At 42.0% G+C, this 26571-nt stretch overlaps 1 protein-coding gene across 1 annotated transcript; it reads left to right on the forward strand.

Moving 5' to 3' along the window:
• Positions 1 to 19080: 19080 nt before the first annotated feature.
• On the forward strand, positions 19081 to 26429 carry LOC112190522 (N-acetylglucosaminyl-phosphatidylinositol biosynthetic protein gpi1). Its single transcript, XM_024329957.2, has 9 exons — positions 19081 to 19338; positions 19453 to 19755; positions 19875 to 20015; positions 20112 to 20215; positions 20313 to 20534; positions 21092 to 21586; positions 25007 to 25422; positions 25938 to 26031; positions 26116 to 26429. The coding sequence occupies exons 1-9, from the start codon at positions 19162 to 19164 to the stop codon at positions 26225 to 26227; spliced, it is 2064 nt and encodes a 687-aa protein (XP_024185725.1). The 5' UTR covers positions 19081 to 19161; the 3' UTR covers positions 26228 to 26429.
• The last annotated feature ends 142 nt before the right edge of the window (positions 26430 to 26571 follow it).

The following is a 26571-nucleotide window of genomic DNA, read 5'->3' on the forward strand; positions in this document are numbered from 1 at the left end:
ACATAAAATATATATCTCTCCTTGTGGATTTGTTGTACGATGAAAATAATATGCATGATTATGTTAACATTTTTTTTTTTTTGAGATGTGACTTTTCAAAAAATAATATATTTTTGAAATGATGATTCCTATTGTTTTGAAAAGTATTGAGATTGGTGTAACTTGGGTCCAGTGTGACTCACTTAATGAATTAGTCTTGTCATACACGGTAAGTGAGATTGGAGGAATCTTCTACTAGATTTGTGTAACATTTTGGGTCCAGTGTGACTCGCTTAATGTTTTCATCTTTGTCATGGATGGTGACCGAGATTAGGTCACAGACGGTGACTGGGATTGGGTCACAGATGGTGACCGCAATTGGTGTAACATCTTAAGTCTAGCGCGATTTCTTTAAATGTTTTGATCTTTGGAGATCGCGGTTTGAAGACCAGATAGGTCTGAAAATCAAATGGGGGTAATAGTTGATGTTACCGGAAACTGATGAGTACGTGTTTTAAAGGAGAGTCTTGAGAGTGGTCTTTCTTTTACTATCCATGAGGGACTTTGACTTTCATATTTGAATTGTTGAGTTTTCAATCAATATGATTTGTTTGTCATGGAGTGACATGTGTTCCCTTTTGAGAAAATGATGTTGAGTTTTGGAAAAGAAAACACTGTGTGAGTTCCTTCCTCAAGTTGATTTGGGTGGATTTATCGCGATTTATGTGAGTTGCTTCCTCAAGTTGATTTGAGTGGATTTCTCGTGGATTGTGTAATTCGCCTTCGGGAATGAAAATGATTCAAACAGTATTTGAACTGGTTTTGTTATGAACTATGATCGTGAAATTGAATGCTGATGCGATGTCTGAGAATATAGATTTTGTTTCGAGTGGACTTGTTGATGCATGCTATCAAATGATGCGAAATTGATAGTTTTTTTTTTTTGAACACGGGGGGTGTCAGTCCATTGAAGTAAAGTAGGAAACATTACAAGAGATGACTCACCAGGACTCTGGGCAACGACAAAAAGAGTCATGAATGAAAAATCTAAGACAAACCTTGTTACGTCCCGAACCTAGAATTAACGGTTTACTCACTATTTAGATGGTAAATGTCGATTACTATCAATTTTTACTTTTCATCGATACTTTAGTGGCCCTAAAAGGTTGACTTTTGTTCGGGGCCGTTTATGAGAAAATTTCCTTCATGAAAGTTGTAGAGGACTTTAAACCGAGCGCGTGTATATGTGGTGCGTAAAAATTGGACTTAGTATGTGAAAGTTATGGCCGAAAAATGTAAAAGTTATTGTTCATGATAATTAATATATATATATATATATATATATATATGGAAGTTACTGTTGGTAGATTTCCATTTTCGGAAATTCTACCTAGCTAGCCGGTAACTCTCTCTTCTTCTTCCCCGACTTTTCCTCCCCTTCGGCCCCGATTTTCTTCCTTCGATTTCTTCCCCCTCCGGCCGACCCACGACGAAATCCGGGCATCCCCGAGCTCGTCTCCCCCCCCCCCCTTGTTGCTTATGTGGTGGTGTTTTGTAGAGATTTGGCCGGAGGAGCTCGATTTTGAGCTAGGAAGGTTACTGTAGCAATTCCCGATTTTTGCCGATTTCCGGCGATTCCGGCCATCTCCGGTCACCAAACCGGCGTCGAAGGCTCGGTTTTTGACGGAGATCATTTCCCCTAAGGTCTTGCATTCCAATTTACCGTGTAGAGGCCGAATCGACAATTTCAATCCCTAGGGTTCTTGAGTTTTCTGGGTTATCTTCACCGGCTGGATTCGACTATTTCCAGGTAAAATTTGGATGTGTTGTAGTTGAGAAAATTGATCAGTGTGTTGAGTTGTTGCTGTACATGGAATTTGGCAGCCGGTTGTGGAGGTTGGTACCGGCGCGTGCGTGCCACGCGCCGCCACTGTTGGTGGCGCGTGAGATGGTGTTTGGCCGGTCTTTAACTTCTATTGTTGAGCTAATTAACCAATTATACATTTAGTTTCATAATTGCAGCTTTGGGATAGAATTGGAGAAGAGTGAGTATGGATTTTGATGTTTGTTCAAGGATGGAAATTGTTAATTGAATTATGAGGAATCCATCCATCGGATTTCCTTGATTCTGCCCGGAAGCCCATACATTAAGGGAATGACATTAGTGAAGAAGATTGGGAGATTTTGGGCATATAAAGACAATGTTAGGGTTTGATTTTATTTATCACAATTTAGTTTTCCATCGAGTAATTATGGGTTTACGAACGTTATATTGTACAGGACGTGAGGAGGATTCCCTCGAGGAGGGTTCGGATCGACGGCAGGCTTAGCTGTACACTGTGAGTGGACTTTTGTTTTCAAATAAGTGATGCATGCATTTATTTATTAAAGTATGCTCTACTTAATTATCATATTACATTTCGAGCATATAATATAATTTCAGAGATTGATTTCGCTTTATCTTATATAATTGCTTTCGATAGTGATTTGTTTCCGAAGTTGGTTATGATTTATACTATTTATATTATATTTATATTCGTCGATTTGAGATTTTATTTTCGAAAAGAGTTTTCGATTGAGTAAATCTTCATATTTATTTATCGACTTTCGATTTTGGCATTGGGAATGCCTTATTGATAATCTAATTATTCTTTTAGCGTGTGGAACACGCTGTTGATTTATACGACTTTTTACGAGAATTTCCGGGTACGGTTGGGAATCGTACCCGTGTTTTCTTTATTTGTGGGACATGGGGAGCCTTATAGATTTATTGGATTTGAATGGTTTTTACCCACCATACCTAGGTCGCTATATTTTATTGCTAGCTAACCTATTAGTACTCCTCCCTACTTACTATGTGTTCGTGGGTGAGTAAGAGCAGAGCATGGGATGCTCCAGAGTGTGGGACACTCCGACTCGAGCCTAGGAGGCTCCCTTCTTTCGTATGGTGAAATTTCTTCCCCATATTTTATCGTTGCTTGACTAGCGGGGCTAGTCTGATTTTCTTTATAGCCAGCAGGGCTGGTCTTGTCTTCTCGAGGAACGATATTTCGATTTTACAATATATTTGTTTTTCGAATCTTGTGACTAGCGTGGCTAGTCAGTTTACCATTTTGAGATTCTTAGATTTAAAGCTAAATGTGTTTTCTAATTGTTGCATGCATCGGTTTTTAAGTGAATAAATGCGGGAAAGTATAAACTCTTCTTCCGTTATGCTTATTTATTTTGTCCACTCACGCTAACGTTTTTATGTACTTTCCCCTGGGCCCTTTGGTTTCAATTGCCCAGATCGCAGCGTTGCTGACCGGCTTAGGAGTTGAGGCTAGCACCAACTTTGCCATCTATCCTCAGTAGGTTATTTATTAACCTACCTTATGTATCATATTTCAAGTGTGTTCTATAGATTGCTCTGAGTACCTTAAAAGGTTGGATTTATACATTTGTATAATTATGAGTGTATGGGAGTTGTATAATATTGGAGGAAGTTGAAAGATTTGATTTGCTGGGTTGTAATTTATATAAGTGGTTATGTTTGTGTAATACGGTGTTTATACTTGGAAATTTGCGGTTTGTTGCTAGGAAGCAGGGGGGCTTCAAGCATTGAAATTATTATACTTAGAAGTGTTTTCAGCAGGTTTAGGATTGTCCACTTTTAGGGGAAGATCTGTCGAATTTTCCAGAAAAGTGGGCCCCGCAGGTCTATCTTGGAGTTAGGAGGGTAATTCCGGGGTGGGTCCTGACAAACCTAGACTAATCAAACATAATGAATCCATGAGATGAAGCTCAAGTGCTGTAGAAACATAGTTCGACACTACTAGGATGGTCCCCGACCAAAGACAAAAGACCATCCCAATTTAATCATGTTCCCTGCGATGTCCCCTATTCGAGGGCACCCATGGGAGTGCATTCCTCAGACTCAGGACCTTTGCCAGAAGAAATGTGAACCTCCCTACCAGTAAGGGTTGGTGTTCCTGCAGCCAAACCCGAGCTGCCTTCACAAGAGGAAGGATATTCCACTGCCTTAAAACTCCTCTTCCTCCGAGGTTTTGGATCCTCAGAAATCAGCTTCTTAGGTTTCAGATGTAATACCATGGAAATTCATTATTAATTTATGATGATTTTCTGAAATTTATTAAGTTGATTTTTGGGATGATTTCATGGTTCGAGGGTGGAGTGAAATTATTTTCCGGGCGATTAATTATTCGTGCATAGTTTAGGGGGGGGTTGCGAAATCGACTTTTTGTACATATGGAATTTGAGGAAACTTCCTTCATGAAAGTTGTAGAGCTCATCGATACGAGTTCGGTCATATGCAGAATGCAAGAATCGGAGTACGTATGAAGAAGTTATCGTGTTTGGAAAAATTTTCATTTCGGGTATAAATACCTAACTATTTTTGGAAATTTCCAAAAGTGTCAGTTTCCATTTTTGGCAGCCGACCCTAACTTCTCCGGCCATTTTCTCACAGCTCCGGCCATCGTTTGAGGTGAAACCAAGCCCAGATAGACTCACCTCCTTCCTTTAAGTCGACTGGTGGTCACTGTTTACCCTCTCGTGGAGGCTATGCGGCGGTGGAGCTCGAAACCGATCCGAGCCCGAAAACGAACAAGCTGCGATTTCTCCCAGCTCCGGCCACCAAAACTCGAGGTTCTTCGCTTGTTGAACTCGCCTCAACTTTCTGAACAAGCACCAAGAAGGAACGGACCTGAAGCGATCGATTTCACGTTGAACGGAGCCTTATCGGAAAACTGGAGAAATTCCGGCCAAACCGGACTATTTTAGGTAATTTCGACCACTTCCACTCATTTTCTGACTTCGTGCTAGTTATGAAAGTTTCTCAGATCGATGAAACGAAGAGGAGTAGCCTGGCCCCGACGCTGTTGGCTGGTCGGCGGCGGCTCTGCCTCTAACTCGGGCGCCCTTTTCCGGCCACTTTCGATGACCCCAAGGGCAGTTTCTGCCCATTTTTATGTTCTACATGATGATATGATCATTTCAATTTATAGCATGTAAATTTCGGAGATCATATGATTAAGTTATGAATTTTTACATTTCGATCGATTTCGATCGTTCGATTTGTGATATGTGAAGATCAGACCGTCTGATGGACTTGTAGTTTTATTATGTTGATCGTATGACTGTCCCGATGACTTTGTGTGGTCACAGGTGAAGATCCGACCATTGGATCTTTGTATAATTGTGAAATGGTGATTTGGAAGGCGATTCGTGAGAATCCGACCGTCGGATTTTCATATAAATTTGTGGAGATGTTAGTAAAGGCGATTCAAGAAGATCCGACCGTTGGATCTTCGTGATAATTTAGGAGGATGATCCTAATGGCGATCTGTGAGGATCCGACCGTTGGATCATTGTTTAATTTCGATCCGACCGTTAGATCATCATTTATTATGTTCTGAGTTGTTGGCTAAATTCAAGTCACATTTGATTAGGTGTTTGCCGGTTTGATTTGGCGGAGGATTTGTGATTCATATTTCGAGCTGTTAAGAAGACGCAGCAGGATTAGAGGTGAGTAAATCTCACATAGTTCATTTACGAACGGAATTTCTTTAATTACATTTAGTTGTTATGTTTGAAAAAAATGATTCTAAGAAAATGAGTTTTTAAGTATATAAAAATGAATTTCTCGGTTTTTACTACGTGTGAACTATAGTTGGTATTAGTAGTCATTCATGTGTGGGTGAATACGTGTATATATATATATATATATATATATATATATATATATATATACGTGGAATATATTTATTGGATGATATGGCATTGGGTGAAGTATTGATTTGATTGATTGATTTATCATTTCGAGCATTCCTCTTGAAGATATAAATTATCATATATTGTTGAGTTGATGTTGATAAAGAGTAATTGAGTAAAGTGTGATCCTTTCATTTATTGTCCATGAGAGACTTGGATGATTATTGATTGTGGTGTAGATTTGTATGACTTGATTGATTTATGATTTGGGGAATTTATTAAGCATGTGGGATTCGATTTTGATGATGGCTTGGAGGCGAGAGCATATTATTTGGAAATGGTTTTGCTATTTGTTGAGGTTGTGGGAGAGGAGGAAACAAAATTATGTGATGATCTGTGTGAGTACATGTGTAGTGACTAGTGTGAGGGTATGGGATCGGATGCCATAATCCTAGGTGGATGACGAGCTACGATTGGGTAAGTGTGATCGGATGCCGTAATCCTGGGTGGATGACGGGCTATGATTGAATAAGTAAGTCGGACGCCATAACCCTAGGCGGGTGACGAGCTACGATTGAGGAGAGTATTGGACGCCATAACCCTAGGCGGTGACGGGCTACAATTGAACGAGTTATTTTGTGAGATTGTGTATTCAGAATCGAAGGGTGAATTCTTGGTTTTAGCGTGAGTGTTTGATTTATTTATATATGTATATATTTTCTTTTGCATTTCTATCGTGAGATTTCTTTATCTACTTTATTCTTCATTTCAATTGTTTGATTTTAATATAATCTCCTGAACTAAACTATATGCAGGGATTACTATGATTTCTTTTGTTTGATTTTAATGTGATCTCCTGAACTAAGTTTCTATGCAGGGATTACTGATTTTGTTTAATTCTTATTGTGTGTACGGTTGTGGGTTGTGATCCGTAGCGATCGTGAAATGAGTGGAGATGTCATAATTTTGGCAAACGCTTTATGTTGAAGGGAATGAGCGTGATTTCGTGGTTGTGCCGTTGAGGCAAAGGAATTGTGATCAGATAGATTGTGGGGACGTAAAATGTTTAAAATATTGGGAGTTATTTGTATAGTTGGAGATTGTGGGAAGTGAGATAAAATGAATTGAGAGACAGAGCATGTGGGTTTTAGTTGGGTTGAAATTATTAAGCATGATAAAGATTTATTTGAACTTGATGCTTTTGTTGTGATGATTGCTTATTGATTTTGTTAGACTGAGATAGTGAAAGCATGTTTTTGTGGAATTAAATGTTAATGCTTTAATTGTCTCACGAATTGAGGAATTATAAGCATGAGTGACGTGAGTCACTTTAATTTAGTTTACTCATACGAGGTGAAAAGCTTACCGGGTTTGTTTTGTTCATTCCCAGTGCACTATTTCTATGGTGTAGGGGTTTTTGTGCAGGTTAGATTATTGATTAATCGTCATCGAAGCTGAGGTGATGTTGCTACTGTAGCTTGGACGTAGTATGGTGCTTTGGTTTTAGTTTTCCGTTGTGTACTGAGTTGTGGTAGATGTGTTTACTTATTGAATTGTCATTCAGTTTAATTTGTAAGCTCAGCTGTTTAGTTACTTATTATAAATGAAAAAAAATTTATGTGTTTCCTTGTGTGTTTTCGCGTTTCGGATTTGAATTACTGTATTCAAAATTCGGGGCGTGACATCAGACCCACGGGTTTCCGATTATTCTTGCGTCCAAGAAGACGTCCCAATTTAACCTTCTTTGCCGGGGAAACTAAGATAACCTTGTTCTTGCTCTTTAGGGCCAATTCAGGTTCAAATCCAAGATCAACGGCCTCCACTTGAGGTACCTCCTTAACTGTCTTCTTACGTTTAGAATATTGCATGAGGGCCGTAGAGGTCGTTCTCTTCTTCCCACTGAGAGATGGGACAACTACAGCAGCTTGCATGGGCGCATTAGCCCCCTGAACCGGAGATGGGATTTTGGCCAATTGGGCCGCTATAGCTGACGCCGAGAAACCCTAGAGTGAACCTGAGGTCGACTTAGCCACGGAAGTAAAGAGATTAGGTGTTATGGACTGAGCCAAAACCTTCGCAAGACTCGGAGCAGCAGACCCAACCAAACATAACACATGCAAAATTGATAGTTGATGCTGTGATATATGATTATTTACTGTTAGGTTGAGATGACTTAAGCATGTGTTATGTTTTTGGTTGTTGAGTTTACTCAAACAAGCTTGCACAAGCTTACCGGATTTGTTGTTGCAACCCGGTGAATTATTCCATAGTGTAATGGTTTATCCTGTAGGTTAGGGTGAGCGTGGTTGAAGCAGTAGAACTTCCTTGCCATTGCAATGGTAGGTATATCACCTAGCAGTGTTATGCACTTGTTAGTCTTCCGATGTGTAATGAGTGTAGTGTGTGCATTTACTTATTGAATTGATGTTTCAGTTTAATTTGTAAACTTCATATAATGTACTATATGAATTTAAAGAACGAGTCTGTATTCATATTGTGGGTTCATGACATCATTGGTTGCCTTTGTTAAAGGAAAATTTTCACATCTATTTAGTATTGATGTTCGAACCATCATGCCTGGAACATTTGTATTTGTATTTGATTTAATTTTATTATTTTTATGATTGAAATTCGGGCGTGATAATCTATGTCAAGCATTTATGCACCTCATGCTATGATTGAATGGAATCTAATGTACATGAAACAAAGAGAAAAGAAGCAGCCAAGAATCTTTTCTTTGAAGAAACTGCATGCCGCAACAAACAACTTTAATTTTTACAAAAACTTGGAGAAGGAGGATTTGGAAATGTTTACGAGGGTAGCTTTAGGATGGATCACAAGTAATCATCAATACTTTTAGTTTCTTCTTTTAATTCCAATGCCAGAATTTTGCTGATCATGAAATATTATTCGTTACAAACTTACAATGAACAAAGAACATTGATGAATAAAAATCTACTCATAAAGGAAACGTTACTATCCTTTGATCATTAAGTTGGATGTCTGAATTCTAATTCATGTTTGTTTGCTTCTACATTATTGAACTTTTCGTATTGTGTAGAATGAATTTATGAGCAATTTTGTCGAGTTTAGAAGGTTTTGTTGTAAAAAGATTCGAACTTTGGTTGTTAGACAAAAATAGACTATAGGACTATTTTTAGTATTTTGTTCAGATTAATAGATTGGGTGATGAAAGATTTGGACTTTGTTTGTGTAGGGGTGTATCAATTTTTTTTTTACTCTCTGCATTCCTTATGACTTTTGTTTCCAATACTCACAATAGTAGATGTGCTTAATATATTTTCAATACTTAATGCTACCTGATATTGCTGAGAACTTGAGATGGGATGGTTTTTTTATTTATTTTTTTTTTATAGAAATAGACAACTTCATTAAACTTATCCATGGTCAGAAGGCATGTACATTACATGTTGTTTCAGACCAACTGTTCTAGATGGCACAAACCGCCAAACAAATGACAAGTGACCCTCATTGTAAAATACGCACACTTACTAAAGTGCCTAACCAAATGAGTAAAACCCAAAACTATCTAAGTTCTTTCCTTAGCAACTCTACTCGCATGGAGACCTAAATTGGTGTACGACTAGAGGAGCTAACTTACATAGCACCAGACTCTAAATCAAAAGGTAGGCATAGAAGCAGGAATCCTAGAGTTTCCCCTTGCCCTTAGCTTTAGGGCCAACCTCCTGAGGAGTGGTAGCAGAAGGATAGGTGAGACGCAAAGGGTCAATCCCACCTTCTTTTGAGACCGGGAACCCTTGTTCTTGCTTCCAAGCGATCTGCCCAACCTCTTCTTCACTGTCACTAGTGCGATATCATCCCCAGCTTCAGCTAAACCAAGAGCTTCCGTATGGAGTGTGAGAAGCTTACCACCCATAATGGTTTTGAATTTCTTAGGAGAAGGGACAGTTGCCTCTTGTCGACCTCTTTTCTTATAGGTCAAGGCTTGCTTCTACCTAGCTTGCATGGCAGGAGTAGTAGTAAGATCTTGTGAACCCGTTTCAGAAGGTTCCACCGAGGACAGCCCAATGGTCTTTTCCTGCAGCACAACCTCTGGATCCATACCTTCCATCTCTGACGTGGTGTGCACGGTATCCTGAGGAGCAACAATTCCAAAAGTTGAACTCTACCTCTAGTCAATGAATAACTAGCTTCTTCTTTTTCAGTAAGGAAGAAGAAGGCATCGGTAGGTCTCGAGTAGTCTGAGCAGAGAAGGAGAAGGCGCCGCCAGAGGTAGAGGGGCCACCACCAAACTTCAAAACCCTAGGAGCAGAAATAGCCGCATTGCGCTCCACACATTTAGCCCCAGAATGTGTAATCAATCCACATTGAGGACATCTCCCTTTGAGATGTTCAATTTGGAACTGCAGAATAGGCTCTATGCCTGGGGCCAGAAAAACACTTCGCTCAAGAATATCCGGTTTGGAGATGTCATGAGAGAACAAAATTCAAATGATACCTTTTCGAAACTCTCTCTTATTGTTATTTCCCGAACCTAAATTTATGTGTTAACTAGTCATTTGGACGGTAAACGACAATTACTTTCACTTTTTACTCTTTTCGATACTTTTAGTGGCCGTAAAAGTTGACTTTTTTGTTTGGGTCAAACGGTATCCTATGGGCCATCCGGACAACTCCAACTACCGCCACCGTCGAGACTCCTTTTTGTATGATGTTTGGCATTGTTATTTCCCGAACCTAAATTTATGTGTTAACTAGTCATTTGGACGGTAAACGACAATTACTTTCACTTTTTACTCTTTTCGATACTTTTAGTGGCCGTAAAAGTTGACTTTTTTGTTTGGGTCAAACGGTATCCTATGGGCCATCCGGACAACTCCAACTACCGCCACCGCCGAGACTCCTTTTTGTATGATGTTCGGCACAGAGGCTGTCCTACCTATTGAAGTAGCTCAACCTACCGCTAGGGTCGAAGGCTACTGCCCAGAGACCAACAGCGACGGCGTCAACTTGGACAGGGACCTCCTAGAAGAAAAAAAGACACAAGGCCCATTTGCACAACTTGCAAAACAAACAACGGGTATCGCATTTCTACAACACGAGAGTCAAGGCCCGGAACCTCCAACTGGGGGACTGGGTAATGAAGGAAGTCATTCCGCCACCAACAAAACTCCGCCCAACTTGGGAAGGCCCATACAAAATTGTGGAAGTAGTTAGCCCAGGCACCTTCTATTTAATGGACAAGGACGGCATCACATCGACCCACCCTTGGAATACCAAACACCTTCGGTATTACTACAAATAGTCAGACCGCTACCCGCGAGCATCTTGACTTAGCTAAATTTTTGTTCAATATTTAGCTAAGGGAAGCTACCTAACGGGTACTACCCCACTTTTGTACACTGATCAGTCAGCTATCAATGAAACGAGGAATTATTCAAACCATTGTCACCAAGTCTAGCACTGAGGGCAACTGGCAACGCCAGCAATCGTCAGCGGACCTCGTCCGCTACGTGGTGCACTTGGACCAATCTTAATTCCTTTAATGTTTCATTAATGGACAAAAGAAAAATATAACTCAAAAGTACTAGCACTATAAACACATCATAGCAAGCCAATTTAAAACTTTATTTCATTTCGCAACGTTCATTACAAACTGTTATGCCTCAGCGGCTACAAAAAAAAGGGGGTAAGAAAATTTAGAGCGATCCCAGCTGGCTTCGAGGGTTGCCTTCGGCATCTTCTGCTTCAGCAGGCGGCGGCACGATTGTTCTACTCGCTTGATCGGACCCTCGCGCTGACGGGCTAGGAGTCTCTATGGTACCATCCGCCCGGGTGTGCGCCGCCAGGAATCCAGCACGCGACACATCCGACGGGGTGGGATGGGGAGTCTGCTGGGACCCTTCCGTCGGATGTGCGCCACTTTCTCCACTGCCTGAGCGGGCACCTCCCGCGGGGGCAGGCACGACTTCTGTCTCCGGTGGGGTACTCTTGGCCGGCGGCGCATCAGGCTGTGACGCTTTGGCTAAGTCGATGGCGCCCTTCCGCTTCAGCATTTCTATGTTTGCTAGGGCCCCAGCCTTCGCCGACTCGGTCAGCGCCTTCTTAAACTCCGCCGACTGCTTGAATGCTTCAACAGAGGCGGCCGCAGCGGTACTCCCTTCAGCCCTCAGGCGGGTAACTTCACCCTCCAGCCGTTTCACCTCAGTCATTCTGGCGGCAGACTCCCGCTGCACAATAATGAGTTTTTTGTCCTTGGCGGCTATCCGCTCCTGCAGCAGGGCGATGTCCTGCTCCAACTTGGAGACTCGTTCGTTCCTCTCCAAGTCCCGCTCGATGGCCACGTTGAGCTTACCGCGGACATCGGCATAGTCAACTTCCGCCTTGGCCAGCCGCCGCTCTACCTCCGCCAGTCTCTCCTTCGCCTCCGCCAACTCCCTCTGGAGACCTTGGATTTCCTCCCTGAGCTCCCCCTCGACCAAGGGCTGCTTTGACGCCGCCACGAACATGTCGTGCAGTCCCGCTGATATTTGACCAAACGCCGAGCTGAAGGGCGATTGGTCAATTGCCGTAGGGCACGAGATACCCGCTAGGCCGCCGAACCCTAGCCGTTCGCATAGATGGAAGAGGAACTCCCGCTCACCATCTGTCATAAACGCCGCATACTCGGCAAATGAGTCCAGCTCACTAACGGCGGGCGCCTCTCCCTCCACCGCAACAGTTTTCGACGGAGCTTGTCGGGCATTCTTCTGTCGGCGGGCCCCGATCACCTCCACGTCCTCCCCCTCTTCCTCGGCAGGAGAGTCACCCTGCCGACGTTTCCTCTCCAACGCCCTTTGGTTCCCGGCGGTGCCTCGTCACCCTCACCGGCGGCTCCTTCCTTGGCACAATGACGGTTTCCGCCAGTTGCACCACCTTCTCCTTTTGGGGGTCACGCCTGTGGGCAGGCATCCGCTCCTTCTGCTGCCCAGCTGCAGCGCTTCCCTTCTCCCCGCCGGCCACTTGGGTCCCCGCCTGCACTACCGGCAGACCATCCTCACCAAGATGGGAGAGGTGCGGCATTGGCAGCACCACCGGAACCTCTGACTGGCTCAGAGCCAATGTCTCGGGGTTCACCAGCGTCTGCTGGGCCGCCAGCCCCTCGGCGTACATGCTCTCCAGAAAGTTATCTATCTCCGCGCGGTCCATTGCTTTTTCAAAGGCGACGCGACTCGATTTGTTACCCGGCGGGGTTTCTAAAAAAAAAACAACCAGTCAGTCCAGATCACAAAAAAAAAAAAAAACGTTCTGGCGGAGATTTCTCACCAATAGAGCGAGTTAGCCGCTGTTCGACCAGTAACTCCCAATCGGTCAGAAGTCGGAAGTCCAGCAAATTGCGGTTCCGCCAGCAACCTCTGATCCTCGCTACGCGACACTCCTCTTCGCGCGTTAGCGTGTACCGCAGTCCCGCTGCACAAAAACAATAATCGTTAGTAAGAATACAAGTCTGCAAATACGTGAACCCGCCAACTACGTTAAGCGGAAACCGGTTACCAACCTCGGATGGGTTGGAACTCCGACTTAATCCTAAATGTCGGCCCTTCCTCGTTCGACCTGGCATGATACTCCCAACCCTCTGTGGCGACGCAGAAGGTCCCCCACCAGTAGGACATTGAGTCCCTTAGATTCTTGATCAGCTTGGGCGCTCCCTGCCGGCGGCTCAAGTTCACTTTCCCTCTGCAACCTCGGCGCTTCACGTACACCAGCTCGTAGAAGTGAAGCACTTCCGCCACAGTAGGCCCCTCGCACCCGGACAACCGCCACAGTGAGTTCATTGCCAACATCAACCGCCACATGTTGGGGCAAATCTGACCGAAGGCAAGGCCAAATTCACACACCAGGATTTGGAGATTTGGCACCAGCGGGAGTGTCACTCCTTGGCGGAATATCGCCTCATGAACGGCAACAAATCCCACTGGGAGAATCGACACCTTCTCATCCGCTGTCGGCGGGCGCAGCTTCACCGAGCCCTGCAACCGGAACGTCTGCTTCATTCGGGTGACAGCGGCGGCGTTCATCCGCCCTCCTGCCTCGTCGACGGCGGTGCCGTCCGAGAGGAACCACGCCGACTCAGCATTCTGCCCCGCTGCTTCTTCTTCCCCAGCGGAGCCGCTGGCAGCACTATTGCTCGCCAAACGCTCATCGCGCCTAGCTTTGGCGGCAGCGGCCTCACCCGCCCTAGAGCTCTCTGGACGCGAACCACGACCCATAGCTACTTCCCAGGGGATGGTCTGTAGCGGCTCAACTTCTAGCGGTTCTGGCAGTGAGGTTCCTGCATGGGCAGACGGACGCAACGAATCAATAAAAATCCTATCCGCCGCGCTGAACGACACGTCAGACCCGGAATCCTCACTGCTTGAAATCTCTATGACGTTAGCCATCCCAAACCCTAAAACCCACACCAGTTAGCACAAACACAGATCTAGCCTATTCTTACATCAGTTATAACCAAGAGCATCAAGAACAAAACCCAGAAAATGCCAAAATAGGAACAAACACACTCAACCCAGATTCGACCATCTAACAAATCCCTAAACACTAACTCCTTGCCAAACACCATAACCCAACCCCCACCCCAAAATATCATTCTACACCTCAGAACACGCCAAAGAAAAACAGGAATCATCCCAGAAAGGCAAAAAACAGCAAAACCCAGAAAATAGCATATCCAATGAAACAGGAAAAAGGGAATCCAAATACCAACCTCGGTGGTGAAGCCTACGATACGATGGTGAACAGTAATCTTAGGGGGGTGCGATCGTCGCTTCTCCGGGAACGGTATCTCAAAGCTCCGGCAACCTCTTTCTTCAGTCTCGGACAAGCAGAGCGAGAAGAGCACGACTGTGAGTTTGAAGCTTTTACCAAAGTGTCAAATCTCGCTGGGTTTCCCCCCTTTTTATGTCAACATCAGTGCGCTCTCCGCCGTCCGCTACAAAACGACATCACACGACAGCCGTACACGTGTCACAGACCTCCACTTACTACCCGGATTAACCGAGGCGTTGCTTCGGTTACGAAATCCATAATTACTGTCATTTATGGAGAGAAGACGGCCAGGTTTAGGGGACAAGCCTCCGCACGCTAACCCCCTGCAGGTTGGACACGTGTCAACCACCACCAGACGAAGCGTCTAGCGGAAGTAACCACTGAGATGACTTCACCAATCCTCCAAGTGACGAAGTCTCCGCTGAGCGAAACCCCGCCAGCGGAACTTCTCCCTTGGCACCTTCCAAGTGACGAAGTCTCCGCTGAGCGAAACCCCGCCAGCGGAACTTCTCCCTTGGCACCTTCCAAGTGACGAAGTCTCCGCTGAGCGAAACCCCGCCAGTGGAAACTCTCCATTGGCACCCTCCAAGTGACAAAGTCTCCGCTTAGCGAAACCCCGCCAGCGGAACTTCTCCCTTGGCACCTTCCAAGTGACGAAGTCTCCGCTGAGCGAAACCCCGCCAGCAGAACCTCTCCCTCGCTATCCTGCAAGCGGGGGTTTCTTCCGCTATACACCTCTGGCGGAACCCCCTTTTCATCTTGCAAACTGCGTGCTTTGTTCAACGCAATATAGTTCAGCAAAATACCTCCAGGCACGTCTACCGGACGCTGCTTCCTGCTGCATCCAGCGGGGGGATATCCGCCAAACGGCGAATCCCGAGGCCACGCCTCACTCTGACAACGACCGCCACGTGGCGTTACCGTCAGAATGTCCCTACGGGACACGGGGACTAGTCAACAGTCTACGACGGCCCTGATCAGGCACGTTGACCCCCGTCATTTGGGTGCTAAACATTGGGCTCGCTACCCAACACCCTCTGCTCCGTGCAACTCCCCCTCAACAAACAATTTGTCGACCATCAGGAGGTCTATCTTCGCCGGGGAGTGGGGGACTCCCTGGGGGGCCCAGCAGGGGCCCACCCGAAAGGGTATAAAGTATTTGCTCAGTAAAACCAACGGTTGACAACGCACTTACGCTAATTATGCTCTTGCAAGTCTAGCGGAGGAAAACGCTTCAAACCGCCGAACAACTCCCCAACCAAGATTGCCCTCCTTGACTGGGGACTTGGGGACTTGTACATACATGTACATTTGCAAGCATAATTAGCTATAATGGGCCATGCTCATTGTACCGCCAAAGGTACTAATTCCAGCCAAAGGAATGACATGCAGACACACCGCCAGACTGGCTACAACCTCGGCGTCGGACTACCTCCAAATCGCCTCCGACGCGCCGCCACGAGCCGCGCCAAGATGGAATCAGAAGCTTCTGAAACTGGGAACTGAAGCATGTCAGTCCCACATCGAAAACTAAGAGAAGATCAACCTCTTCCTCACCTATAAAAGGTTCTCTCCTCTCTCCTCATTAATGACGCATTCAATACTTACCTACTGTTACTTTGTCAACATAAATACATTGACTAACTTAGGCATCGGAGAGTTGAAGACCGCCTGGCGCGGTCTCCCTCTGACGCCCATTGTATTTTACTTGACAGGTATCAGGGGCTTCGAGAACAACACAAACACCGATCCGCCCACCGGATCAGCGTTAGCTAAGGTCCAGCTACCGCCGGACTTTTAGACATTAACAGCATGCAATTATTTTTCTGAAATGATGATTGATTGATTTATTTGTTTATCATTTTATTTATCGAGCATAATACTTTGCTTTGGAATATAATTTTGGTATTGTTTTCCATATGAATTTCGGATATGAATTTTTATACTCGGATTTGGACTTATGAATTGTTTTCGGGAATATGAATTGATTTTTTGGAGATTAATTATGATTTATCTCGATTATGATTTGGGAAATGGATTCGTGATATTATTTTTGGATATTGAGCTTTCGATGTTTATCTCTGATATATGATTATTATTTGAAATTATGATTTATATGATTTTCGACGAATTATTTTCCAAAGTGATTTCCAGAATTTAATATTATATTTTTATTCGTTGATTTTGAGATTCTGAAATATTATCGGAGATGGGATTTTCAAAGGAATTATAGTTATCGATTATTCTCGCCTATTTGTTATGAATTTAAGAATATTTTGGAGTGCGGAGCCACGTCATTGGAATATATTGATTTTTCTCGTGAGATATTGGGGAAACTTTATGGATTTATGGATTTACTGGTTTTCGATTATTTTCTTCACCATATTGGGGTCGTTCTATAGTGTCTCCTCCTCACATACTTTGTGTTTGTGAGTGGCAGTCGAGGTGATTTATTCTCCTCCTCACGTGAGTGGTAGTCGAGGTTATTAGTTCTCCTCCTCACACAATCTATGTGTGAGTGGCAGTCGAGGGTAGAGCCTAAGGGGCTCCTTTACTTGTATGGTGATATTTCTTCACCATATCCTATTATTACTTGACTAGCGGGGCTAGTCCGATTTCTCTTAACAAGCGGGGCAGATATGTTTTCACGAGATTTTGAGTTTAAAGAAATATGTTTTATAAACGTTGCATGCATCGAGGTTTTATAAATTTAAATAAGTGGGAGAGTATTCAAGTTTGCTTCATTTAAATGATCTTGATTATTTATTTTTGTCCACTCACACAAAAGTGTTTTTCAATTACTTTCCCCTGGGCTGTTCGGTTTCAAATGCCCAGTTTGCAGGCTAGATTAGTTGAGGTCGGGAGTACATGGAGTTGAGGCATAGCCAACAGCACAGCTTCCGCGTATCCATTTTATCCATGTTTTCCTTGTTTACTTTTTATATTAGAATTGCTTTGATAACCTGTGGGATGAATGCTATTAGGTTGAGATTTGTACTTGTGAAATGGGAGATGTTGAGATTTGGGGAGCATGGTGGCTCTAGGAGAATAAGGATGGATGGTTTAGAAGTGTAAATGTCTTTCTACAGGTTTTGAGTAGTCAATTTTTAGGAGAATTTCCGCCAAATTTTAGTAGAATTTCTTCTAAGGTGGGCCCTGTAGGGCCACTTCGGATTTCAGGGTGAAATCCGGGGCAGGTCATGTCACTTATCGCTATCCAGATAACCACCCAGCAGGTTTCCAATGAGGATGAAATTGTCAGGTTCCTCGTAGAGAGGAGGGATGTCAGCAACCCTAACCCACATCCTAACATGCTTCAGAGGGACTTCAGCGATGGGAAGAACACCATCATACTCCTCCAGACATATTGGGGCTTTGTCAAAGCACCACACACCGCCCCAAAGCACCTTGTTCTGATCCCGGACTGAATCAAGGAGAAGAGGAATAGGTTGCCAGTCTTATCTTGAATCCTGAAATCCTTCTCCACCATCCACGTCTGGAAGAGATGCAATTTGAAAGTATTAGAGTCAATAGGTATACAGGTGAGAGGTTTCCCCAGAAGAAAAGATTGAGAAGATCGACGAACAGAACCTCCTCCAATATTCTCCAGATCCGGGGCGTTACCCCCTTCAGCAAGAGCCAGAGAGGCCGCAAAACTGGCAGTGACGGTGTCGATTGAAGCCATTGAGGAAGCGAAGAAGTGAAGGCGGCAAAAGTTGCCGACTAGATAGCTAGGGTTTAGGGAGAGAGCCGCTAGGGTTTAGGGAGAGAGCCGCTAGGTTTCGAGAGAAAATCTCGCTAGGTTTGCTTCTTTCTTGAGATGGGATGGTTATTTGGGAGAAACTTTTAGATAAGGATTAAGAGAAGATCATTGTCGAAGAAAAATCTGAGCCCTTGGCGTAGTTGGTATTCATTAAATAATATGATTTTGTTTAGGTAATCATTAAGTAACTGCCATTTTGAGTAACTGCCATTTTGGTGTAGTGATGATCCTAGCAACACCTTTTTTGGTGTAGTGATTAAGACCATTTAGCCATCATGAAATCTTTCCACTTTATCTTTATCTCAATGATTGTAGCTATAAATCACATTTCCCCTTTGTTCTCAACTAAAAAACTATCGCTAATCTGCCTTTACATTTAGGAACCATTTTTTACTCTTTTATGTCTCTGTTAGTTTAATTTTTGTGATGACTTACTATTAATCCTATTGTGCTATGATTTACAATGACAACCAGTTCTAGCCAATCTTAGCAACGGACAACCAAGGACAGCTCCAAGGAGCTAATGTAAAAATTGTTGAATCAGAATAGAAATGTAATACATTTTTGTTAAGACATTGGTTAGAATAGCAATTTTTTGAAAAAATGTAAATGGACAAACATGGTTAGTACACTAGATTTTACTTACAGTTTCGATTTCTAAAATATATAAATATACACACAACTGGCTCTCGAAATAAAACCAAACCCGCAGCATCGCGTGGGAGAGGTTGCTAGTATACATGAAAAGGGGAGGAAAATCACTTCAAGTGTGTTTTATTTTTTATTTTTTTGGGTAAACATAATGAAAAGAAGGTAAAAGATAAAAAAAAGTGGAAACGCACAGTATTGATCTGGAGTTCCCACCCACGTCTTTGCCTCGATTGTCTACTAAGAAATTGGCAAAATCAAAGTCATAAAAAATGGGAAGGAGATGTAGGATTTGGTGGCCGAAGCAGCTCTCATTCCCCAAATCAGACTCCAATTTCTTGCTTGGCTGGTTCGTTTCCTCCTCCTCCTCTTCTTCTTCTTCTCTCGACGTCGTCATAGCTTTCGCCTGCACCCAACTCGCGTTTTCCGATCCCACAAAAAGCCTCCAGGTAAGAAACCATGATCCGCCTTCACTCAAGCACTGGTTTTGGTTTGTATTCATTTTTTTTTCATTTCTTCGTGGATTTGGAAATCGTTACAGTAAATTTCAACACTGTTTTCAGGGAATTCTTCACGAAACAAATGGAAAGATGCCCGTATTGCTTCAGGATAGGTCAAAGTTGTGTGTTGTGGGTCAGTTTGCTTCAGTTGGAACTGAACAAGATGATCATTATCAGTCATCTTCTTGTGGATGCCACAAGCTCAGTGGGTCGTTAGAACAATGCAGGCAATCTTTTGTGGGAAACAGCTTTTGGATCCACATGTTACGTGAGGATCAACAACAATTTGGGAAAGGCATTACTTGGATTCCTAGAATGCAGCACATTCATTGGAATGGGGAGATAGTGTCTCGATGTCATGTCCACGTATGTAAGTCATAGAATGTTTTGGTGGTTTTGCCTTGGTTTAATCCTGTTTTTTGCTGTTTGAATTAGAGGACTTGTGTTGGTGAATAATACGCTGTCTTTTTTGTGATCAAATTTAGCTGATATTCTATGAGACTCCCACCTATGGAGCTCACCATTTCTCATTACGGCTTTGGAATTCTTTGGACCAAGCCAAGGCTCCTTTGAGAAAGCCCAAGTGGGTTCATGAACTCAACCAAAAGCAGCCACTTCTTGATTTGGTAATGGAGTCTGCCAAGCATCTTTGTGATTCGGACCTATCTAGTTGGGTAACTGTATTAACATTTTTTTTTTTTTTTTACTTTCTTTAAATTCAGGATACAGTCATTCTGGCAATTAATAGCGCCTCTGCCGCTGACAATTCTTTCAAAAGATGCTTGGGTGCCAAGAAATCTTTTGTTCGCTTTTCCATTGTTTACATGTAATTCTCTTGGCACATTTTGCCTTCCCACATTCTTTACGTTTTATGCCCTGCTCTGCTCTCTAGTACTTAAATGGCTTAATTGGTGCCTTTTCAGGTTTCTTGGCTTCATATGGAAGCTATTTTCTGTGCTTGTAGCTTCATTATCGACTTTATTCTACGTCATTCTTCAGTTTCTGTATACGGTTCTGAATTATGCATCAGACTCTTGGACATACATTATATTAGTCAAGGTATTCAGCAGTGCAAGGATAAATATGAGAATCCGTTTTTCTCAGATGTTGTATTGGCCAATCTTTCTTCAAGATAATTGCATGAGGTAATAAGAAGATTGATTCTGAATTCTAGGAAGGTTTCGATTGATGTTTTAAATGCCATTTCAAATTGCATTCCTTTTGATAAGTTCTATGCAGAATTCAAATGTTTGATTAAATTTAGATGGAAATGTATGTTGAATAAAGAGTACTTATCATTACTAAGTTGCGTGTCATTTAGGATGCTATTTTTTTTTTGTTTTTTGTTTTTAAACATAAAATTTAGGATCCAAGCATGTTTTAAAATGCAATACCATTTTGGTGTATCATTAATTTTCACATAAAAATTTCTGCATTTCTATAGTGTGAAGGTTTTCTGATCCATGTTGTTGCAGGCTTAAGAGTTGGTTTGCTTGTTTACCATGATTGACATTCACCTCACCCCTTCCATTTTCTACCTTAAATTTAAGCTTTTTCATCCAATAGATATTCACTGATGAATCTACCTCAGCTTGGGTGTTCTCAAGTCTGGCTTATGTTCTCCTTGTTTCTTTAGCTATATCTTTATTTTTGGACTAGGTTTATGTCTTTCCTGAATAAACTGCAATTCTATATTTGCAAGGTCTCAATCAAGTGTAGAATATGCAGAGAAAGCCGCATTGCTTAAGCATTCCATGTGGTCAAGTTTAGCTGTCGATGTTCTTTTGGGAAACTTGATTGGTTTGGCACTGTTGTATCATGCAGAATCTGTTTGCATATTGGTTCTCAAATTTTCCAGTGACGTTACCAATGAGTTGTTGCGCTCTGGTTGTGTGTGGTTGATGGGAGTCCCTGCAGGTTTCAAGTTAAACACGGAATTAGCAGGAGTTCTTGGGATGATTTCTCTAACTGCTATCCAGATTTGGTCTACCATTTGGATCTTTTTGGGTTTTCACTTCCTTTATGTCATTAGAGGACTTGCCATATCCGGGATCATTTTTGGGTTGACTATACCTGCTGCTTTGATCATAGACTTGATTGCACTAGTAACATTACATGTGTCTACTCTTCATTGGTTGATATCTCTTTTGTATTCAACTCAGATACAGGCATTAGCAGCTTTGTGGCGCCTTTTCAGGTAATACTTTATGGCATTCTTTCAGGGTTTTCATATTATTTCAGTGCAACTCAAAGTGCAGTAAACCATACTTTGGTCCTCAAAAATGAACTTATACAACTTATTTATACTTTTGTAGATGTGATAGTGTGATTTCTCTAAATTTACAACTATGATATCCCTTACAGCATGTGCTTATTCAGCGCCTGTTGGTTGGACTGTGAGGTCTTCCACAGTTTTGCCAGTATCTGGCTGTCCTTGATTGCTGTCATAGTGGAGCCTTCCTTATGTGTTTGACTGTAACTTTTGCTTTCCCCAGCTAGTCCTTGGGACTTTGTGCTTTATTATGAGATTCTATAGTTATCTAGTTTCGGGGCTCTCACCAGAGGCAGCCTATATATCTGCCTATCTGGTCATCCAAATAAGAAGGCCCAAAACAAAAGGGGGGATAAAAGTCTTAGATAATGGAAACAAAATACAGTGTCCCTTCCAATTGTGAGATATTTAGGTCATGTACTTGTGTAGCATTTACGATCATAATGCAGTTTCAGTCAGTCCCCTCGGGCCTCGGCTGTGTTATTTTTATTACACTGACCGTTCACTACTTAATATCATCTTTTAGCTGTCCATAATTTCATGTCCCTGTAGCCATTAGTGTGAACTGAAGTCAAAACCGCATGCACTTGTCAATTTGAGGAAAATCAACCAGAGGGAAATTTTGTCTCACTAGACTACTAAAGGTCTGCTAAAGGGTGAGGGCAAAGGAATGCAAAACTAGTGAAGGTCGGTCTGTAGGGAGGAAAGAAGTCGAAATTACTCCCCTAAATATCGCTGATTGTACCAAATGATTAATGTGGGAGCCAAATTCAAATTATATTCAGTAACTTCATTCAATTACTATAAGCATCATATTAACAGTTTGTCTTTGTTTAATAATGCAAATCACAGTTAGGTTATTATGTCTTTTTGATTTTGTTTTTATCATAATGTTGAATGTCTTAAGCGTCATCATTTCTGTCTCTTAGAAATCCTAAGTGCATTAGTTTGAGGGATTTTAATGATTCTTGCATCCTATGTGAATTGTCTTTTGATTCATGGGCTATTTTCAAGCTTTGAAAGATAAGTTGATAGTGAAAAAGTTCTTTAGATTTTCTGCTTGTGTGCGAAGCATGCAAGGTTCCAAGTCCCCTTTGGGGTGATGCCAAAGGAACATTGTGAACCTGGAATTTTTCTAATTTCTCCCTAGGAGAGATTCCTAGAACTCTAGCATTGTGTAGCTGGTAGTTTCTATCCCTTTCTATATTTTATTCATTCTACTTTTAGGATGATAACATAACTGGCTGATCTAATTATGGTTTAGAAAGCTTTTGTTTGATATCAGAGCTCATATATGAATGAAACTAAGTGCTCCCTGGTCGGCATATGCTGTGGGTAGGAAGTTTGGCCTTTAAAACACTTGGGGGATCCCATTGGGTGCCAATATTAAGGCCTGCCTCATCTTATATTATAGCATAGAGAGTTAAGAAGATACTAGAAGGTTGGAAGAAGGCAAATTTATTGGGCCGGGGAGGGAGGAGATTGAATTTAATTTTAGCAGTTCTTGGTAGCCTACCCGCATATTGTTCTCGGAGCAGTTCTCCATTCAGAATCCCAGTTAGTATGGTGAAAAGGTTAGAGGGGTTGATGAGAGTAAGATTCTGGTCTGCTCTTTTGGTTTCCGAGAAGAAAATGTATGTACTTGAGTTCTAAGCAGCATGCGCATTTACTATCTCACTATTTTGTACTACTATCTGTGGCAAAATGAATTGAAAGCTTGATGAAGACTTTCTGTTGGAGGCAATGGTGGGAGAAAAAGAGATAACTCAGTTAGTTGGGAAATTGGTGTCACAATTGAAGGAAAAAGGGGATTATGTGTTGGAGTTTTGGTAAGAGAAACGAAGCTTGACCAGGAAAATGGCTAGGGAGATTTCATCAGGAGAGTGAGGCTCTTTGGTTTGCTGTCATTAGAAGTAAATATGGGTTGCACAAAAGAGGCTGGTATTCCAATGTTGTGACTAGATGTTCAAGTCGGTTTCCTTGGAAAGATCTTTGGAGGAATTCCTTCTTTGCTTCCTACTGTTGGTTTGAGTGGGAAATGGAGACAGTAATCTTTTGGGAAGAGTTGGGTGGGAGAAACTGCTTTTGTAATCAATTTTCTCGTTTATACAGATTATCTCGTTTTCATGATATTCTTATGGCAAGCATGTGTGCAGATGCTTGTTCTATAATAAATAAATAATAGACAAATCTTCTTTCTGTTTTGCACCTCTCGTGCAATTTGGAAGGCAGTATCTTCCAAGGTATGGGTGTTAGCTCATGGAAACATGGGTACTTGTGAATTCTGACATGGTTCAGAGGGCAACCCTTATTGGTGCGTCTCTCAGACGTGTTAATGAGATGCTGAAAGGTTCAGATCACCTGCTGCTCCATTGTCCTGTTGCTGCATCCTTGTGGAGAAGATTGTTTAGGGAGACCAAAGTGAGATGAGAAATTCTATTGAGTCCTGTGTTGTGTTATTCAGCTATAGGTTTAAGTTCTTTGGTGGATGAAATAGGGGTCTGGTGTGCTGTGTTGGCAATCTTTTGGTTGGTGTGGATGGAGAGTGATAGCTGGATTTGGAAGGGAGAAAAGGATGAGGAGGTGGATCCTTTGTCGAATATAAAGTCTGTTTTTGGGCCTCCCTTTGGGCATCGGTATCTTCTGAGTATAGGAAATACTTCTTTTATCTAATCTGTCGTAACAGGTTTTCTGTAGTGTTTTGGTCTGCTTTTCATTTGTTTCAGACAGCTCACACCTGTAGAATTTTCCAGTTTTTACAGAGGAGGCTTCTTGTCCCTTTTTTATTACTTTTTATCCTTGTGTTTTGTAAAAGTTTGTTCTTTAAGGAAAAAAAAAAATTTGCAGTCGCTTTAGTTATATCATTTCTTGATTTCTAATGCAGAATGATCTCCTTGTAAGAGTGATGCATAATTTGTGGATATGCTAATTTCTTGTGTTACTTTTTCCTTTTGCATTACCATATAACTAAAGGATTTATGGGTGTGACTTCCTGTCATAAAAGATAGCGGCAGCTTTTCTATCTATTGTCTGTGTTATTATATGTATGTATATGCAATACATGTACTCTTGTGCTAAACATGCTTTCTTTTTATGTTATTAAAAAAGCTAATAAGGTTTGATTGATGTGAATTGCTATTTTCCTAAAATGAGCCCCTTTTCTTGTGATCCTGGCTACATTTCATCACCCTCTTATAGAGATGGTATATACAGTTACCTAAAGTGTAAATTTAATTTCTGATTATATATAGTTGAGGAAGTGACCAATAATATGTCCTTTATAAGTGATTGGGTTTGGTTGTTTCATAACAACTAGTTGCTCATGAAATTGCTGAATTTTTCCAGGGGTCGAAAGTGGAATCCTCTTCGTCAGAGATTGGATAGTTATGACTACACTGTCAAGCAGCACATAGTTGGATCTCTTCTGTTCACACCACTCTTGCTTCTATTGCCCACGACTTCTGTTTTCTATATCTTCTTTACCATTATGAACACAACCATCAGCTTAATCTGTATACTGATTGAAGTCACTATATCAGTTATTCATGCTACTCCATATATCAAAGTTTTCCTGTGGTTGGTCAGGCCAAGAAGATTCCCTTCTGGGATATGGTTTGAAATCAAATCTGTTTGGAGTCAGGGCCTTGATTCTTGTCGGGATATGGATTCACCGGTAGCTAATATGCAGAGTAAAATAGACAGAACCGAAGAAAAACCTTCTGTTGTGGTTTCGTTTCTTCATAGCAACTTCTTGACTGTAGGTGAGCTACATTCTTTTATTTATAGAATAGAGAGATATGCCTGCATACAAGTCTAAAAGCTTCACATGTCAACTACTCTGGCCTTATTAATAATCCACAAATGAGGTATTTCTTTTTTCTTTACAGGAAACTGAACAATTGTAGAAAAAAGATAATGATGAGAAATCATTTGATATATTTAAAAAGTTCTATTAGGAGTCATGACCGTGTAAAGTTATTCTAACTTTGGTTGTCTGATACTTTGATAATTTTAAGTGTCGAGTGCCTCCTTTTACCTCGTTGTATTAACCTCTGATTGAATGGTTTCCATTCCATCTTACTCCTAGTGCAAGATTTAATGTTAAGTCTCTGTTAACAGCTCTAAGATATGTCGTATAAATGTATCTAAACATCTGCTTATACACTACATGTATGCCCACTGTTGAATTATATGAAAAGGAACTGTAGGTCTCCAGGTACTGATAATACATGGTTTTCTTTGTCCTAACTGTATTGATGGGATGTATTTGTTTCAGGACAAATAATTTTGCCTCACTACACTAAGGTTCTTTCTGGGAAACCTCGAACCTTGGTCGCTACGGCGGCATATGGAGTTCTCACTGGTAGAAGGTGAGCTGAGACTGTTTGCTTAAACTGTTCTTTCCTCAGTTCTTTCAGGTTTATTTAATTCTTAAACTGCATGTATGTTTTCAGGATTCCATCAACAATTGGAACTGATCTCCCAACATTTCCGTGGATGATAATTCCCTGCAAAGAGTTTTGGCGCCTCTGCTACGATTCAATTCTCGAATGCTACAGAACGTGACTAATGGCTTTTTCAAGTTCTTTAACCTAACTTGCAATTTTTCTCTTACTTAACTTGCCCATTGTCCATGCTCAAGACCTTTCAGGCTGTACACCTGATTCAATTTTTTGAAGGCGCTATTCACCTGATTCATTTTTGAAGGCTTGTAGGATGAGTTTCATGCAAAGAGTTATAGAAGTTCTTTTTGTGCTTGTTAAATTTAGTTTTATCTGGTATATAGAAAATGCCTGCTTGGGCATTTCAATGATTATTTGGATAAACGTAGATGACAATTAGAATCAGGACATGTTCCATTTATAATGACGGACGGAGTCGGCCACAGGGCTACAGAAACACACTGAAAG

Source organism: Rosa chinensis, chromosome 2 (assembly GCF_002994745.2).
Source record: "Rosa chinensis cultivar Old Blush chromosome 2, RchiOBHm-V2, whole genome shotgun sequence".
Lineage (NCBI taxonomy): Eukaryota > Viridiplantae > Streptophyta > Magnoliopsida > Rosales > Rosaceae > Rosa > Rosa chinensis.

Coding starts and splice junctions, on each gene's coding strand:
- LOC112190522 (XM_024329957.2), top strand. CDS start 19,162: ATGGGAAGGAGATGTAGGATTTGGTGGCCGAAGCAGCTCTCATTCCCC. Junction 19,339..19,452: donor ATCCCACAAAAAGCCTCCAG/GTAAGAAACCAT, acceptor CACTGTTTTCAG/GGAATTCTTCACGAAACAAA. Junction 20,535..21,091: donor CTTCAAGATAATTGCATGAG/GTAATAAGAAGA, acceptor TATATTTGCAAG/GTCTCAATCAAGTGTAGAAT.